This window comes from Crotalus tigris, unplaced genomic scaffold (assembly GCF_016545835.1).
Source record: "Crotalus tigris isolate CLP2741 ecotype Arizona unplaced genomic scaffold, ASM1654583v1 scf7180000017639.5415321, whole genome shotgun sequence".
NCBI classification, from domain to species: domain Eukaryota; kingdom Metazoa; phylum Chordata; class Lepidosauria; order Squamata; family Viperidae; genus Crotalus; species Crotalus tigris.
In genome coordinates, this window is record NW_024096532.1 from 1,024,664 (window position 1) to 1,043,972 (window position 19,309).

Consider the following 19,309-nt stretch of genomic DNA (forward strand, 5'->3'; position numbering starts at 1 on the left):
TGGGTTTGTCTGTAAATCTGCCTACTGGCTTATGAAGGACCCCACCTTTGCAGCTGCCAATTGCCGTTGCAGTCTGTGTTTTGGGAGCCGCATTTCCTCCCTCTTGAAGGGCTCCCCAACTCCTTTCAAGTAAGTGCACCCACTCAGCAACTCCAGTCCCATGGTCTCCTCGGGACTGAACCGTTGCCGGCTGGCCCTGGCGTTTGCAGTGTTCATGGACGCTGCGGGCACCGGGGCATTGTTGACCGGCATCTTTGCTAGACTGAGGCTGCGAGGCCAAGACTTTGGGGATCTTTTAATCTACTCGGGTGCTGTGCTGGTGTTCCTGAGCCTGTTGGGTTGGATTATGTGGTACACGGGCAATATTGAGATAGCCCCTGAAGAGCTGGCAAGGGATTATCACGCCAAGAGAGGGACACTGGCACGGCTGGCTAGGAAGATCTCACGGACCTGGTCGCGGCGCCAAGGTGGTGGGCTGGCCATGAGGACTGTTTCAAGTAGCCGAGAAGCAGCTTAGAGGTAACATATGCTCCTTTTCCCTTACAAATCACATCAGGATTTCCATAGGAGAGTAACCAGCTTCTCTGTCTAAAGTATGCTTTTTTGATCCTTTTATCAAAAATTGTGTGGCAATTTCTGCCCATCAACTTCCGTATCAAATTGTCTTACAGCAAGGTGCCTTGGGTTTATTTATAGCTCATTAGCAATCCTTTTAATTTTTTTTATTCAAGTTTATTATAAGATAAAATACAAATAGAAACAAAAACTGAGAAAATTAAAACAAACTGCAGAAAGAAGTGAAAAAGAAAAAAAAGTAGCATCTTCCTACTTTTCAATGCAGTGGAATACAAAAAATTTACAGCCTTAACCTTTTGCTTTGTATTTATAAAAGTTTCAAGCCATTTCCTATAACAACGAAGTCATGCTAATTGTCAAAACCTAAAATTAGAGTTTCATTTTCTTTCAGCTTCGAGTACAAAATGCAGAAGTTGTTTCCAAATGGAAACAAAACTAGATAAATTATCTTTAATTAGAACAGTGTCTGCCAACTCTGCCACTTTTACCATCCGTTGTTCCATTGTGGAGTTGTTTGCAATCTTAACATTAATTGGGACTTTTGGAGATCGTGGTTAGTCCAACTCCCATTCCTGAAATATAAACAGGTCTGTCATGTAATCTAGACTAATTTTCTTCTGGGCATGATTTTGTGGTCAATACACAAAATAGGGATTGCAATTTATCTTAGTGATTGTAAATATAAAATTACGGGCAGTTCTCGACTTACAACAATTCATTTAGTGACCGTTCAAAGTTACAACGGCACTGAAAAAAGTGAGTTATGACCATATTTCACAAGACCATTGCAGCATCTCCAAGGTCAGTGATCAAAATTCAGACCCTTGGCAACTGGCTCATATTTATGATGGTTACAATGTCCCAGGATCATATGATCACCTTCTGCAACCTTCTGACAAGCAAAGTCAATGGGGAAGCCAGAATCACTTAACAACTGTGTCACTAGCTTAATAACTGCAGTGATTTACTTAACATGTCGTAAAATGGGGTAAAATTCATTTAACAAATGTCTCGCTTAGCAACAGGGGCTCAATTGTGGTGGTAAGTTGAGGACTACCTGTAGTATAGGCAGTGATGGTAAACCTTTTAGAGACCAAGTGCCCAAAAACCACCCCCCACCTCTGTCCCCGCTCCGCCGTGCCCACTGGACCACCCACCACCTCCACGGCCCGCCACACATCATCCAGGCAGCCTAGCAGCGCTATGATGGCCATGCCCTCCGCCCGTGCCCTGCAGCATTATCTGCGCGCGATGGGGTGCAAGGGCAGAGTCTTGTCCCCGCTGCCCGGCTACCATGTCCTTGGCTGCACAGTATTGTGTGGGCAATGCCCGAGGGCGACTCTCCTCCGGAGCTCTGCTGGTGAGGAGGGAGCCGTGGGAGGAGGCGGGGCTGGGGCGACGGTGTGTGTGCCCATAGAGAGGGCTCTGAGTGCCGCTTCTGGCACGCGTGCCATAGGTTCACTACCACTGGTATAGGGTGTTATACACAGGGATGAGTAGGGTGACCAGCTACCAATTTTCTGTCCTTGCATGATTTGCTGTTGCTCTCTATCATCCTCACAACATCACAACATCCTCACTGTCACAGACTTCCAATTCATGTCAGCATTTTGTGGAATTGCTCCGAAAGAGTTGATTTCCATGAGTGTAAGTAAAACTGGATTGTGGATCTGACTCTGTGAAATTTGTTTCTTTATCTTCCCCTTACTTTTGTAACTTTCCATATTCTTTCACTCTACCATGATATTATCCTACTTTCTCATTCATATGTTACTCTGTGGAAGACATTCTCCTTGTCCTCATCCTGTAGAGCTAGAGGCAATGGTAGCTACAGCCCAGCACATCTACAAACCATCATGCTGGAAAGGCTGGGTTTAGAGCAGTGTTTCTCAACTCCAGCAACTTGAAGCGGTCTGGACTTCAATTCCCAGAATTCCCCAGCTGGCTGGGGAATTCTGGGAACTGAAGTCCAGACCTCTTCAAGTTGCCGGAGTTGAGAAACACTGGTTTAGAGGGACTGGGGAAAACCTCGGCCTTCAACATCTACTGCATATGAAAGGTCAATGAAAATAATATCTTCAAGTTGAGCTTGATTACGGTTGACTTCAAAGAATATGGCTATTGTCATTGCTCTCTACTAGGTTGATTCTGAAAACGGGATTATAGCTTTGGTTTGTACTGGTGTCTTCTCATCCAGATGCTAGCCAGATCTGAACCAGCTTATGTTTTGCAAGGTCATCCAGGATCAACTAGAATGGTTCCAAGAAGCAAGTATATGACAATAACCATATAATTGGAAAGAACCTGCCCAGCATTAGGCCAATGCAGTTCTTCTAGATGTGCTAATTAAGGTTGCTTTCCTGTTTTTTATGCAGGTTTTTCAATGAACACAACATGTATTCATTTGGCTAGCACAGCAGTCTCTGCCAGTAATTCTATGCCAGAAACAATATCTTTCTGACTTTTGGCCAACCTGCTGTTGTGAAGAGCTGGGTGGTGCTCATTGGTGTAATACAGTACTGGAAAAGGGGAAGGGCATTATTAGAATAACGGATTTTAAAAAGCAAACATTTGCACAAGTCATTATATGTCAAAAAGTATACTTAAAAACAATATCTATATAACTGAGTTCACACAACATGTGATGCTGGTTTGCTAACCAAAGGGTATTAAATTATTATGCGATTTGGTTAAATGTCTATGGAGATTCTCAGTCATCCAGGTCATGGTTGCCCCAAAGGTGCTTTTTCAGGAGGCAATTGGACTTTCTTGTTTTTCTTTGAGGACGTTTCGCTTCTCATCCAAGGAGCTTCTTCAGCTCTGATTGGATGGTAGGGAATGGCAGGATACCATATCTGGACTACTATAATAGAAATGATCTCTAGGTGGCAGCAAAGAGCAACCATTTTCTCTATTTCTCTGCTTATCTATTAGTCATCTGGAATTTTTATAGCCTGGATTTGGTATAGGCCAGAGGTAGGCAACCTTGGCTCTTTTATGACTCGTGGAATTCAACTCCCAGAATTCCTGAGCCAGCCATGCTGAGGGGAAAGGGAATGGTTTCGAAGCAGAGCCATGCTGGTTCAGGAATTCTGGGAGTTGAAGTCCACGAGTCATAAAAAGCCAAGATTGCCTACCCCTGCACTATACAGTAGTGCATCAAGGATCTCACAATTCAACCATGAGCTACAAAGAGTCTCTTTTATCAGTCCTACTTCTCTTTGACCTCGTATCCAAAATATAAACACTGTGGACTGTACTGTATGTACCATCTCCTCAGTCTTTTTATAGTCAGTCCACCATAGGAGGCAGGTGGGGAGGAGATGAAGGCGTAGAAAGTAAAAGCTACTCTCACAGCAGAAGTGAGAATGAAACTATGGACTTCTGCTAGTGGTTCAGCTGGCCACAGCTGCAGTGAAAATCCATTCCATTTTTATGTCTCTGTACAATTTGAAACGTGAGTCAGTTGCCAAGCTTTTGAATTTTGATCATGTGACCACGGGGGATGCTCCAACGATCATAAGTATGAAAAACAGTCATGTCACTTTTTTTCAGTGCTGTTGTTGAAGTCACAGTGTTGTGACTTCAAATGGTCAATAAACAATCTGTTGTAAGTCAAGGACTATGTGTAATTGAGAAGGTGGGGAACAATGCTAATTATGGATGAACTTTTTCATGGCTTCTGCTTCCTTAAACCTGAGTCTGTTCTTTGCCTTCCCTTCAAACAAAGGGCTGATCTCAAGAGTTTTAACAGCTGCAGATTTTTATTTTTATTTATCTAGGCATCCTACTTGATCGGACAAAGGTCCTATATGATTAATCAGTCTATTTCCTGTAGTGGCCTAGAAGCTGCTGTGAGAGCTCAGTCCTTTCTTTTATTACTTCCCTCACTGCTTTTGTTTATCTTTCAGTATCTTCATTAAACTTTTAATGCCACATATTCAGAGACAGGCCACAGATATCATTTTTCATGTCTGGGTGAAACTGGAGACTTCCTCCTCTTGCTGTGCCTTGGATGGCCTTTACTTGCAAATGAAATCTCCTTTGCTACGTCTGCATCAAGGGTCAACCAACCCCACCCTTAGGACGTGGCCCATTCGGAACCGGGCTGCGCAAGTGGCTGGACAACGCACATGCAGCTTGACTTACACAACGGGCTGATCCCCTCTTCCCCCCCAGCTGGGCTGCCAAAGCATAAAGGTTGGGGACCGCTGATCTACATCATCCCCAACTATTTTGATTCCACAGACCGGCGGCAGCGGTGATTTTGGTAGTGGTGGTGGGGAAATAGTTTTGCGCATGCAATCTGAATCCCACACATGCACAAATGATGCTCATCCGCCATTTCTGTGGCCCGGTAGAGGTCCACAGCCCAGATTGAGGAGCCCTGATCTACAAGACTACCTTGTGTAGTCTTGTTTTTTCTGCCTGATTGGAATGTATAGAAATGCGCTTGATGTGGTACACTGGGGGGAAGGGAGGACAATCTCAAGATTTCAGGGCCCTGATAGAAAATATTTCTATTTCTAAAAACATTTCATTCCAGAATGAATGTGATTCCAGAATGAATGTTGCTCTAAATCCTATGTATTGTATGTATCCCCACAACATATCCGTGCATTTTCTTTATACATACATGCATGTTTTGCTATTCAGAAGTGAATTCATTAATGTACTTAACATCTCTCTCTCCCCCCCTCTCTTTCTCTCCCCCCCTCTCTCCCCATCTCTCTCTCTCTCTCTCTCTCTCTCTGTATACAATCTGTCTGTAACACTAAAGAAAATGTAACAGATCCAAATTGCTCCTTTTTTGCTGTCAGCAGATATGGATTGAACAAACAGATCTATAACAACAACAACAACAACATTGGAAGGGAACTTAGAGGTCATCTAGTCCAACCCCCTGCTCAGGCAGGAAACCCTATACCATTTCAGACAAATGGTTGTCCAATCTCTGCGTTCACAGCTTCTGGAGGCAGATCTGATCAACTCCTAGATGGCAACAAAGGGATAGAGAGAGAATCCACACTTTCTCTTTCTCTCTCTCTCTCTCTCTCTCTCTCTCTCTCTCTCTCTCTCTCTCTCACACACACACACACACACACACACACACACACACACATACACACACACACACACACACACGATTGCTATTTGGGCACTCAGCAACCAGCTGTCATTCATGGCCTACTGCAACGCACTCTACATGGGGCTACCCTTGAAAAGTATTCGGAGACTACAGTTGGTCCAGAATGCAGTCGCGCGAGTGATAGTGGGTGCTCCTCGATACACCCACGTTACACCTATCCTCTGTGAGCTGCACTGGTTGCCTATTGGTCTCCGGGTCCAATTCAAGGTGTTGGTCATTACCTTTAAAGCCCTATATGGCTCAGGGCCAGGCTATTTGCGAGACCGCCTACTACCTCATAGTTCACTACGTCCGGTTAGATCCCACAGGCTGGGCCTCCTTCAGGCCCCGTCGGCCAAGCAGTGCCATTTGGCGGGGCCGTGGAGGAGGGCCTTCTCTGTGATGGTGCCCACGCTTTGGAATCAGCTCCCCCCGGAGATTAGGACCGCTCCCACCCTGTTGGTCTTCCGTAAGCTACTTAAGACCTCTCTTTTCCGGCAGGCCTGGGGTTTATAAAACCTTATCCCTGGATGATTGTTTTTGTATTGTTGTTTTGTTATGTTTTATATGTTTTTTATTGTTAGCCGCCCAGAGTCCTTCGGGAGTGGGGCGGCTTATAAATTTTAAAAATAAAATAAAAATAAAATAAATGGCCAATTCAGAAGCAATGGAATGGAAACTAATCAAGAAGAGAAGCAATCTAGAACAAAGGACAGTTAGAACAATAAATCAGTGGAACAACTTTCTTCCAGAAATTGTTGGAACACTGGAAGTTTTTGAGAAGGGATTGGACAACCATTTGTCTAAAATGGTGTGGGGTTTTCTGTTCCCCTCCAAGCTCCCCTCAACTCTCTTTTCCTGTGGTATCCCAGGGTCACAAGACTGTAATTTTTTGGTGTGTTTTGCTGGTGTTCAACATTTACTTCCGATTTCCATCCCACAAAAAAACCTATCTCAGAAAACAGGCTTGCTTAACAATTGCATTTGTCTAACAACATGGTGTTCACTTAAAAAGGGGCAAAAAAAGTCAGATGCAATTGATCATATGGTGACCTGCTTAATGAACACCACGATTGTAATTCTGGGCTTAATTACAGTCGTAAGTTGAGGAGGACATTTCCAGCATCTCTTGGAACAAAATCATTTGTCTAGACATGTCAATATGTTATATAACCTGAATTCCAGGTCATTTCCATTCTTTCCACGAGAAACCGGACGTGGGCATCATCTGAGCTCCACTTGCCTCTTAAAGGGATCACCTCTTTCCTCCTGATCTACCTTAAGCTGCAGGGCTTGAAAATTGCTGACTCTTTCCTCTCTTATCCCAACTTACTCATAGTTCCCTTCAGTATGATGGTAAATGAGTATTTGTAACAAACTTGTGGTTAACTCTTTTTTTTTTTTGTGCTCTACCTGCAGGATGGATTTAGCTGGACAAAGTTCTTCTAAAACTGGACTTCACTGAGAAAAGTGTGTAACTCTTCAGTTACTACCCTGGAACTCCTGCCTATATCCACGTAGTATCTTGTGATATTCTTGTTGTACAGTATTGGGTGAATTTTGCTGTCCCTATGTTTCTAAATATATGCATATATATATATATATACAGTATCTATTTTTTTTCTAGAACCAGGTGTGGTATTATTATTACTTTTCCTTTTACTACTACAAGTAGTCCTCAACTTATGACCACAACTGAGCCCAAAACTTCTGTTGTTAAGCGAGACAGTTGTTAAATGAGTTTTGCCCCATTTTACCACCTTCCTTGCCACAGTTGCTAAGAGAATTGCTGCAGTTGTTAGTAATCCAGCTGTTAAGTGGCTTCGCCTTTGACTTTGCTTGGCAGATGGTTGCAAAGGTGACCTTGGAATACAGCCATGGCCATAAGTATGAACCAGTTGCCAAGCGTCTGAATTTTGATCACATATCATAGGAAAGCTGCGAAGGTCATAACTATGAAAAATGGTCCTAAGTCAATTTTTCAGTGTGTTTGTAGCTTTGAACGGTCACTAAACAAATTGTTGTAAGTCGAGGACTACCACTGTGGTACTACTATTACTCTTCTAAGTCCAACTAACTTTCATTCTTTTCCTAGCCCACTTTCTAATCTTTTCTCGGTCCCTCTGAGCCTAAAAAGCTGTAGCACCTCTGAGATTTGTGACAGGAACTTCCTACCCGTGGAGAAAGCTGCACTCGGGGGAATAACTTTTCATCCTTAAGCTTTGAAACCAGACAGGCCATAAGGTAGAAACGGAGAAGAATAATAGCTGGGGAAGGTTTTAGGGAGGGAGAGCAGAGCTGGGAGGGAGACTCCTGAGCCCTGCAGGAAGGCATGAATTCTCGGGCCTTCATAGGTTCAGGTTCCCTGACTCAATCAATCAGCGTGGGAGAAAGAAAACTATACTCTTTTATTGGTGACTCTAAATGCATCAGGAGATTCCAAAATCACACTAGGAAGGGGGAGGGGGAGGGGCCGGGGGAGGTTCTGCTGGTGGAGGAGGTGGGGGAGCAGGTGGAGGTTCTCCAGGTGGTGGTGGTGGTGGAGGAGGAGGAGCACCTCCTGAATCTCCAGATGGTGGCGCCGGCGGTGGTGCCGGTGCTGGTTCTCCAGATGGGGGTGGGGGTGGGGGTGGTGCTCCTTCTGGAGGAGGGGGTGGGGGTGCTGCTTCTGACGGTGGGGGTGCTGGTGCTGGAGGGGGTGGGGGCTCCGAAGGGGCCGATGTTCCTGCTGCAGGTGCTGCTTCTGGCTTTGGTGGTTCTGGTTCCACCGGTTGCATAGGTTCAGGACTGGCTTCAGAGCCCAGCTCTGGACTCCACTGTTGTTCTGCTAGTCCTCCTTTTCCTCCTCCTGGCTCGGGTGAGTAACTTCCTTGGGCCCAGGAATCTAGTAACTCATGTCCCTTGTAGTCGTCAGCCTCGCTTTCCTCATCTAAGAGTTTGACTAAGTAATCGGCCATTTCACTCCCACCTCGTGACGTCCGAGACATTTTTTCCTTCCGCTGCAACTCTTTAAACTTCCTGTGTGGGAAAGAAGAACCTCAGAATACAGGACGGGGAATAAAGGGTGCTCCTGTGTGCATTTCACATTTAACAAATTCTGAGCAGGATGACAGGTTCCCTCCAGTCCCCTCTGGACACCTGGGGTTAAGCTGCATGTATGAATGGTAGGATTAGAACACAGAAGCGCCATCCTTTCCACATGGGATAGTTACAGGTAGTCCTTGACTTAACAACCACAGTTGGACTGAACATCCATCACTAAGCGAGGCAGTCGTTGAGTGAGTCACGCCAGATTTTACAACCTTTTTTCCTGTGGTTTTTAAGCAAATCACCACAGTCGTTAAGTGGATCTTACAGTTCTTATGCAAATCCAGTTTGTCGGAAGCCAGCTGGGAAGTGGCACATGGCTGGCATGTGATTATAGGACACTGCAACATAGATACATGCTGGGTGCCAAGTGTCCGAATTTTGATCTCATGATCATCAGGACGCTGCGATGGTCCTAAGTGCGAGGATCCGTCATAAGTCACTTTTTTTCAGCACCATTGGAACTTTGAACAGCAGCTTAAAGAACGGTTGTAAGTAAAGAACCACTTGTATTCTTCCACTGACATCCTCCATATCCTGTCCAGAACTGCACTCCTACAGTTAACTGAGTTAGAGTTAGGATCACAATGGACACAGACACCATCTTAACTTGTGTTTTGCCTCCCTCATCATCACCCATCCCTTTTGGACAGTTGTATTACACAGGTTTGTGGTTCTGTATTTCTATTGCTACAAATACCTCAATTTTTCCCACCCATTTATGGTTAACTTGTGTTTAGATTTTTCTCGTTGCATATTTTCCCTTTGAAATCTGTTCCAAAGGGCTGGAGGAAGAGAAAAGGTGGCTGTCTGACTGACACAAGAGGCAGCCAATCAGCCTGATGCATACCCATACTCTGCAAAGGGGGTCTCAGGGAAATGTTTTGCTCCATGATTGATTGATGTATGAGCTGTCCAATGAGTGTCCTGAAAAGAGCTTTCATCCAAAGCTGAATGGGAGCAAGTGGTTGCTGCATGTAGCATAAATGCAGGGAATATTTCTCCATAGTGGGGGGTTTCATCCGTGAAATGAAACACAAATATATACATCCAGATCTTTTCTCTCTCTTACCAGTTAGAGCAGTGGTTCTCTACCTGTGGGTCGGGACTCCATTTGGGGTCGAATGACCATTTCACGGGGGTCGCCAAACAACGCAGTCCGCCATTTTTTCCCCTTTTCCTGAGCTGTGCTACTCCCTTTTATTCTATTGGCTTTTGAAAGCCAATAGAATAGACTCTCTTGAATAGAGTCTAATTCTATTGGCTTTCAAAAGCCAATAGGAATTGTCCAGGCTGTCTCTGCCCTGCTGAGCCCGCCAAAAGTCCCATTCTGCAAACGGTGCTGCACCAGTTGAGTAGTCCTCGACTTACGACCGGTTGAGTAGTCCTCAACTTATGACCGGTTGGGGGTCGCGGCATTAAAAAGGTTGAGAACCACTGAGTTAGAGGAACTTTGGTTAATAGATGAGATGACTGGAAGTATGACTCCTTCTCATCATCTCCAACCAAAATGTCTCATGGGTCATGGAGAAACTGATGAGAAGCAAAACTATCTTTCGGATAGTATTTTACTGGCCTCACTTGGAGAAATCAAGGAACAGAACTTTGTGCTCTGCTGCTGTACTATAGACACAATGGAATTGCTATATAATACAGGAACTGTATTACATTTCAGTATAGAATTTCAGTAAAGAATTTCCAGCTCTTTTATGGAAAGGAAAGATTTCAGCACAGAGCAAGTTGACAAGGTTACAATATCTTGGTTGTGAGATCTAGTCCTGCCTTAGGCATGAAAGCCAATTGGGGATTTTGGGCCAATCACCAGAAGACTGTGAGTTCTAGTCCCACCTCAGTCATGAAAACCAGCAGGGCATTTGGGCCAATCACCAGGAGACTGTGAGTTCTAATCCTGCCTTAGGCATGAAACCAGCAGGATACTTTGGGCCAATCCCCAGGAGACTGTGAGTTCTAATCCTGCCTTAATTATGAAAATATGCTGGAAGCTTTGGGCCAATAGCCAGGAGACACTTTGGCTCCTACATGGAGCATTTGCAACAGATAAAGCTGAAGTATGGACAGTTTTCTAGACATGATTTGAAAATATGGGAGTTACCAAATCCAGAAGAAGTGCAGTGTGCAGTTGCCACCTGCTGGATGCTCAACTTCCATAAATCTTGGAATTGAGCAAAAGAGTTCCTTTGTGATGGAAAGAATGAAGTATATAAAGGTAGTCCTCGACTTATGACTGGAAGTGAGCCCAGAATTATGGTTGTAAGTTGGGATGGTCATTAAGTGAGACCAGCCTGATTTTATGATTTTTTTGCAGCAGTTGAATCACCACAGTCATTAAGTGAATCTGCAATCATTAAACAAATGCTACGATCATTAAGCGAACCCATTGTCCCATTGTTTTTGGCAGTTTCTGACAATTTTTTTTTTCATAATTCTCAGTCATGTGATCACAGGATTCTGCAAACAGCCATAAATGCTGACCCACTGTCACATGCCCAAAATGTGAACATGGGCCATAAGGGAGTATTAAAATTTCAAATCTGGGTCATATGTACCTTTTTTGTGGTCCATCATAATTTGAACGGTCACTAAATGACTAGTTGTAAGTTGAGGACTACCTATTTTTGCTCAAGATCCTGATGTTTTGATGACTAAAATCCCAAAGAATGAATCAACAGATTATGTCAATTAATGCTGAAAACTGCAAATCACCTCCCCATAATGTCCTATAACCCAATATGGCAGCCAGGTTCTATGAAGTGTAAAGAACCAAAAACCTACCAGCAGAAAAAGATGCACATGGTGATGGTCATAATTATAAGGATGCCTCCAAGGATGCCTGCATTCCGGCGTTGTTTATCAACTGCAAGGAAAAAACAACAACTGTTGATCAGGCTGAGATGCTAGGACAGGAGATGTCACATTGTGGGAACTTTTTGCAAAGCTCTCGTTGCTCTGTCCCTTGATAATGGTTGTAGCAGTGTGATCAGCAATATGCCATTGTGTTTAGGACTGGGGCATCTGCTGGGTTGTGCAATTCAAGATGGCACTCCCCAAGCTACAATTTTTAATTTCCTACAGTGTCCTTGAATGAACATGTGGGGGACTTCATGGGATATTGGGGGCAGCCTGGGGGTGTGTCTTCCTGGGCTTACAGTTACTGCTTAGAGAGCCGGTGGCAACTGTAGCCAGAAGAATCTTTGCATGGGTCCATCTTATGTACCCATTGCACCTATTCCTAGAATAGGAGGCCCTTCAGACTTCGATTGTATTCTCCTCACCTCACAATTGGAGTTTTCCTGGGGCTGCATCTGAAGACTAGCCAGAAGTGACAACTGGTCAAAAGACAAGCAGTAGCACAAGCAGTTATGATGTGCCTCCATATGTCTGTGTGTCATCATTGCTCTGTCACTGCACTGTTTGCCAGATGGCTTCTGGGTGCAATTCAAGGAGCTGGTTTTCTCTTATAAAATTCTTTATGGAATATGGCCTGGTTATTGGAGATATCACCTGTAAATGGGTTGGGTAGACCCCTCAATTAAGCAGTTTTGTCTAGTGGGATCCCATAAGCGTAACTTCTCCATCATGGCATCTGTCCTCTGAAAAAGCATCTCACCAAAGATTCATGTGGACATTCCTGGACAACAATTTGTCTGGAATGGTATAGGACAGAGGTAGGCAACTTTGGCTCTTTTATAATTAGTGGACTTCAACTCCCAGAATCCCACAACATTAATTTGGATCAATGGCAGCAGGTATGGATGCGAAATAATAAAATTACATTGGCATCATCATATAAAGAAAATTCGTATAAGATGATTTACAGATGGCATCTCCCTCCAGCAAGATTGGCCAAAATGTACAAAGGATACTCATCTTTGTGTTGGAAATGCAAAAAAGAAAGGGGCACTTTTTTTCATGTTTGGTGGTCATGTAAGGAAGCACAGGTGTACTGGCATATGGTTTGGGAATGGGTAACAGAAATGAGTATGCAAAACATTCAGTATAAGCCTGAGGCATTGTTGTTAGGAATTCTTGAAAAAAATGTTAGTAAAGAGGATATGTATTTATTCACTCATGTGGTTACAGTGCAAGAATTGTATTCGCTCAAAACTGGAAAGCTACGGCTATACCTAGTGAGGAAATCTTAATTCATAAAATTATGCACTGTGCAGAATTAGATAGGTTAACTAAAAGACTTAAAAATCAGGATGAAACGGATTTTTACCAAATTTGGAACAAATTTTATAGATGGTGGGGGAAAATATGGAAGTCATTGTAATGAGATAAATTAAGATTGAGATTAGAGTGATGTTATTGTATAGAGTTTTTATTAGTAATTAATTGTGAATATGAACTGAGATGTTTGTCAAATCTGATTTACCATGTTCAATGTTTCTAATTTTTTTTCTTTTTTTGTTATTCAATAAAATTTAAAACAACAACAACAAAAAACAAACAAACTACTGTTGACTTTTGCCTGGACATATCCCTGAAGTTGTATTGTCTCCTTCTAAGGCCTGAGAGAGAATAACTAGCCCAGGGTCATCCAACAGGCTTTTTTTTTTTTTTGGTGAGACTAGAACTCACAGTCTCCTGGTTTCTAGCATGATGCCTTAACCACTACTAGACCAAAGTGCCTCTCATTGACAGTAGAGATAGACATTAAAATAAGCCTCCCGAAATGCATTATCCTGCACTACCCAGCCCACATATAATGAATAGCAGAAGACTGAGGCAATCTGGTCAAAGAATGTACAGCATTGTCAAACCCCACCCTGCCTTTTTTTTTTTAAATTGTGAGAAGAATACCACTCTACCAAGTCAGTGGAAAATGAAACTCCGTCAGTCTCAAGGGCTGTCTGTGTAATTTTGATTCTAGTTAGCCATGGAAAAGTTAATCCTCAGCAATGTTACTTAAAAATTTCCATCAGTGTATAATTTGCTGGACTGTGCCACTTCTGACTGCAAATAAAAATTTCCCTCATATTTGATGGTCTGCTAAATATTTAAAAACCCTTTGATTTGAGTTAGCAGCTTGTTTAGCTTTATTTCTTCCTGACTTTTCAGGATTAAAACATATCCCCCAAAATGGGTTGTTAGGGAAATGGGTTCCATCCTAGCTTTTTCTGCAACATGTATGTTTTCCTTATGTGAAAAAGGCACTGTTTGAGGAAAGCTTTAGAAGTGAGGGTTCCTTCACGCCATTGATAAGTAGTTATCAAACCACTTCTACATTTTCCAGCAGCTTTTTAGCATCCTGCTGAAACAAACAGTTAAATGGAAGAGATATAAGTCCCTTAATTCTACAGTCCTTAGGTAGATCCAATGAACAGAAGGAATAACCATGAGGAATAAGAAAAAGAGATGCAAGCAAGACGACAGTCAAATAAAAGAAACCTGAGTCCAGAGTGGATCTGTAACTCAAGGAAGCATCTTGGACAAGATCCAATCCACTGACATGAAGATAAAGGAGGGAGAAAGGAAGCACGTGGAGACTTTCAAAATTCTATTCCTATGAATTTATAATAAAAGCAGTATAAGCATGCATAATTTTGGTTTTCTAGTCTGGTCTACTTTGGAGGGACGGCATATTGTTGTAATAGGGTCCACCATCTCACATTCTGCATCTTCTTTGGAGTGGCTAGGTATCTACATGCAAAATTGGGAACAGGATTGCTTCTAATGAATCCCAAGGAACCTTACAGAGCTATGCCTAAGAAACTTTATGGAACAATCGTTTCCACATTCATGCATATTCTAGTGATGGCATATTTGGCAGAACATGGCACGAATGAATCAGGGAGGTGTTTGTGTTCCTTATTGTCAATGATGTCACAGGCGTTGACCAACTGGGGCCTATGGCACTTAAACAGCCAGCACTTCAAAAGCCTCTCCAAACCACAATGCTTCCACTTATCAAGAAAAGAAAATGTTTTCTCTATCCGCAGTGTACCATTTATGTTTATAGAGCAGATGCAAACTTGTTTGGCTGCCATGGTATTTCCCAAGAAAATGATACTGCTGGGGAAGGGGAGGGCTAAAAAGACCCCTCCAACTGACAACCACCAATTGTTTCAGAATTGCAATACCTACTTTAAGAGTTTCCAACCTTGGTGACTTTAAGATTTGTGGATGTCAGCTCCTAGACTTCCCCAGCCAGTATGGCTGACTGGAGAATTCTGGGAGTTGAAATCCACAAGTCTTAAAAGTTGCCACAGTTGGACACCCTTGGCCTATCTTCTCAGCCAGTATATCTGAGAAGCTGCAACATATTGCCACGGCAACTGGTGGGGAAGGCTAACATTGAACAAACTACTAATCCAGTCTTTCTCCATCCTCCAGGTTAAGAGTTGTACTCTAAACATATCTGGAAACCATCCTTTGAGGAAAGCTTCCCAAGTTCTGTTGGACACCTCTTCAAACTACAACCCCCCAGAATTCTTTGCTGGCGGTCACCTAGATATACAATTAGTAGAGGCTTATAGAGAAAATACTCATATAGGGAAATGGCCTTCTGGAAACAAATTTGGTTCCTCAGAAGGAAGATAACTAGACATAGGCATTAAGAGGAGCAGCAATGGTCCTTGGTTTTACCATCAAGAACGTGGAAGTAGCAGGAGTTATTCTTGTAACAGCATCCTTTCAGTAAGCATTGGTGAGGATAGAAAATCTCGGCTTCACCACCACAGATTTTTTTTGCTGTGGATTCCAGTCGGCAGGCTAGAAGAAATGGAGAACATCTCACCTCAGTATCTGCCTCATTTTGTTCTTCCTTCTTGCCAACACTAACACAAAGACTTAACACAGCACATTTGTGGTGTCTAACATTATGGCGTCCCATGTTGCGTTGAAGTAAAGACCGTGAGGGAAGACTCCCCATGTCTTTATGCCTTGCTGGGAATTTCCCAGAGGCATTTAACCAGACATTCTTGAAAACTGATCAAATCATGATATCAACCAATCAAACAGGAAAATATTTTTTTAATGATCTTTTGTATTTATTTATGGATGCAAATCACCCAAAAGCGGGTGGAGTGGAACTGAATGTGGCTGCGAATCATAAGAAAAGCTTCATTGGAGCTAAAGATGATAGGAACAATATCTTACTATAAAGAGGGCTCATTCATTGATAAAGCAAAATGTCAGATGATGGGATGGCAACCTTCTACATTAAAAGGTCTGTAAAGAGCCCCAGCCTCCCTACATTTTCACCTTCCTTATTTGGCTGTCTACTTTTGTATTACATTAGTGGCCATATCATGCCCTTCCTGCAGCAGACAGACCTCTCTTTAAGGGTGGCTAGTTCAAATCTACGACAAACAGAAACTAATCAAGTAGAGAACCAATCTAAACTAAGGAGATGTGTCAGTGGCTGGAAACAGAGGGAGAAACAATCCTTTTACCTCCAAAATCTACCCCTGTCTTCCTTAAACTGCGATAGTTCCAGATATGCAAGAATGATCGCATGACCCATAGTGGCTTCAAGATATCTGAAAGCATCTGCTTGGGAAAGGCCGGTCTATAGTTGTGTGTTGCTTCTTAAAAGAATTGTGCATCACAGCTGAAAATACGCTGAATACTCAAAATGATAAATGGTCCTCATGATTTAGCAGCAAGGGAGAAATTTCCAAAATGGGGCATCCCAGTCAGAATGTTGCTTCTGTTTACATTTCACCATGGAAAGGTCTAAATGAGCACTACTAAGGCCAGGACCACTTGATTTATCTCTAATTCCATTTTCTGAATTGCCCTCTGATCTGTCTGTCTAGAAGACACCAAGTTGGAGAACTTCCAATTCAAGAACAATTTGAACTAAGACACAAAGCTGAGTTTCCTGAAACAATTCTTTTTCTTTGCAACAACATCAGGTATGGATGTTGATCATAAAACCTAGCCTACTGCCCAGACTTCCAGTGCATTCATGGTCAACATTAACTTACAGACACCCCCACCTCCCAAAAAACCCAACTCTGTTGACAGATGGGACTGTGCTTCCTCTTGTTGCCTCCAGAGGGAGCACTCTGACTTTTTTGAGAGCAGGCCTTTGGGCTAAGTATTTAAGGAAGAGAAGAAAATGAGAACAAATTGAAAAAGGAAATAATAAATGCTGGATTTTACTCACTGAGAGGCTTGAAGAAACTTCCATTACCACCTAGTGGGAGGAAAGGACACAAAATCAGAAAGGAGGAGGAGGATAATGTCGAGGAGGAGGAGGGTAGGAGAGGCAGTGCCTTGCTGGTGTCCTCTCCCACTGCAATGCCTCTTGAAGCTAGTTCCTTCTTCACTTACCTTCCAAAACCAGCACGAGATAAAGAAATAAAGCCAGGATAGGCTGGCTCATATCTCTCTCCCTTTAGGGATGTCAGTTCCATGTGGGGCAGATGCCCACTGCAGGCTCCTCACAGGAACTGGGGAAAGATTGGTAGAGCGATCTTCAAATTGCGCAGTCCAGGTGGGCCTGGGAAGGGGCTGTGACGTGGATGGTGTCAGAATCGCAGAGAAGTGTCATAGAACCTGCGAGTTCTAGAATAGTCACTTAGCAACCAGACGCCTGGGCTCAGGGATTCAGGACCCAGAGCAGGCCAAACCCATTGTGAGAGAGAGCAGGGGGGTTGTGATGATAACTCCCCTGCATACAGATCTTGCCACTTCCTCTCCATGGGCAATAAGAAAGGTTGGGTTACTCCAGGTGTCCTTACTGAGGATTATTGAACGTACTGATGAGCAGTTTCAACCTGGAGTCCTATGCTAACTTTTCCCAATCTTGGACTGGGGTGATGTTCTCCAGCCTTCCTATTTATGGCAGCCTGTTCCCCATGTGGAGTAGATAGATGCAAAGCTTTAAAACAGAGCAAAGAGACAGATTTTTGCTCGCAGGGAACCTGCAAAGTAAAAAAGAAAAGAGAAAAAAAGATGGGGGAATAACAAGAAGAACAAGACACAAGGACTTTGAGTGAGACAATGCTGTCTAGCGTGAAGTTTTGTTTTGTTTTTTAAGGCAAGGTTGTGGTGACTTTGCCTTAAAAGTTCTGCTATTGCATTGCACCCCTCCTTTCATCTGTTATTCCGACCATTTTTAAGCACAGCTTTGGTGCTCTTCTAAAGCACTGGAATGTACATAAACCTAGAATAGGATATAGCTGTTAGGTTACAAGGTTATTGCTTTAGTCTGGCAAGATTCTGTCCATTTGGTGTAAGCAATTAAAGGATTGGACTTGGTTGGATTTTGTTATGTCATCTCCAAGCTGCGGCCTGACAAACCTGCATTCAAAAGTCCTGAAAATAGTTGATGGATACTGGAGAGGGGATGCATGATAAAGCTGGTTCTGAGAGACACTGGGCGGGGGGATGTTAGAGAGGAGGCCAATGGTATGAAGAAAGCTGGTGCTTTAACAGCTGTGTCTCCTCAATGGCTATTAATAATGAAATGATGTCTCTGTGCAGTGCCAAGAGTTGGCATTTTCTATGCTTAGGACAGATTATAGATTGAGCAATTTCAGTTAGCCCAAGAGAGAAACAGAATTTTATACCATTTGGGCTGGAGAGGAGGTTGATGGTATGAAGAAAGCTGGTGCTTTAGCAGCTGTGTCTTCAATCCCATGAAGTATCATACAGCATTAGACCACTGCTGCTCCTTAAGTAGTAGCATAATTTTATCCAATTTGAATCCCCGTGGGTTCTTCTTGCAAAATCTGTGGTTCTATTTCCCTCTTGGGTCAGCTGAAATTGCTCTGTCCTAAGCGTAGAAAATGCCAACACTCAGCACTGGGCAGAGACATCACTGAGTCATTAATAGTCATTGAGGAGCATCATGGTTTAGCTTCAGAAGGGATCCTGAGTAGTGATTAGCATGCCATCCAGTAAACAGAAGATCACCTGTCTTTCTACTTGGATTCTGGTCATCTGGGTTTTATGATTCAAGGAATAAAGATGATTTGGAGATTCAGTCACTTTGTAATTCTGGACTGATTCAGCTGAGGCCTAGGAATTCACTCAGGTACCCAGCAACCTGGAGGAAAATCCCCCATTGGTATGTTGTGAAAAGGATCAGTGGCATTTCCTCGGTATTAAAGCACCTGGACAGATGTTGCCAGAAAGGAAGAGGAAGGGATTAAAAGAAGCTCTTGGATTTATATACAGACCTGAGTTGATTGCCACCCACAGAAAGGCCAGTCATACTGTGTGTAGAGGTCACCTGGAAACAGAATTTTAATTTAATTAATATCCCTACAATAACATGCTTTTAATCACTTCCTCTCCCCACAAAAGTTTTCTTTCAAACAGGCTGCTTTAATTTGGCTTGCTGATCTCAGCTCTGCTCCCTCTTTTCATGCCCCTACTCATGATTTTACCCCAAACGGCCAAGGATTGAAGAGGGATATTTATGCTTTGTTCTCAAATAGGACACCATCTTTCAAATTCCCAGCATCTTGTGGCTCCACTGTTCTTGGCGCCCTGCAGCACAGAAGGGAATCTAATCAAGAGTTATTAAATGGAAATATA

The 19,309-nt window shown here is 43.1% G+C and overlaps 2 protein-coding genes across 2 annotated transcripts; one reads left to right on the forward strand and one right to left on the reverse strand.

The window, feature by feature from the left end:
• Nucleotides 1–133: 133 nt before the first annotated feature.
• Nucleotides 134–7,310, forward strand: TMEM238 (transmembrane protein 238). The gene is made up of 2 exons (XM_039335025.1): nucleotides 134–519; nucleotides 7,124–7,310. Exon 1 carries the CDS (start codon nucleotides 161–163, stop codon nucleotides 515–517), a length of 357 nt encoding a protein of 118 aa, XP_039190959.1. The 5' UTR covers nucleotides 134–160; the 3' UTR covers nucleotides 518–519; nucleotides 7,124–7,310.
• Nucleotides 7,311–8,154: 844 nt separating this feature from the next.
• On the reverse strand, nucleotides 8,155–18,039 carry LOC120304404 (branchpoint-bridging protein-like). The gene is made up of 5 exons (XM_039334902.1): nucleotides 17,096–18,039; nucleotides 16,929–16,958; nucleotides 15,401–15,526; nucleotides 11,585–11,666; nucleotides 8,155–8,722 (listed from the first exon to the last, which is right to left on the reverse strand). Exons 1-5 carry the CDS (start codon nucleotides 17,145–17,147, stop codon nucleotides 8,155–8,157), a joined length of 858 nt encoding a protein of 285 aa, XP_039190836.1. The 5' UTR covers nucleotides 17,148–18,039.
• Between the last annotated feature and the right edge of the window lie 1,270 nt (nucleotides 18,040–19,309).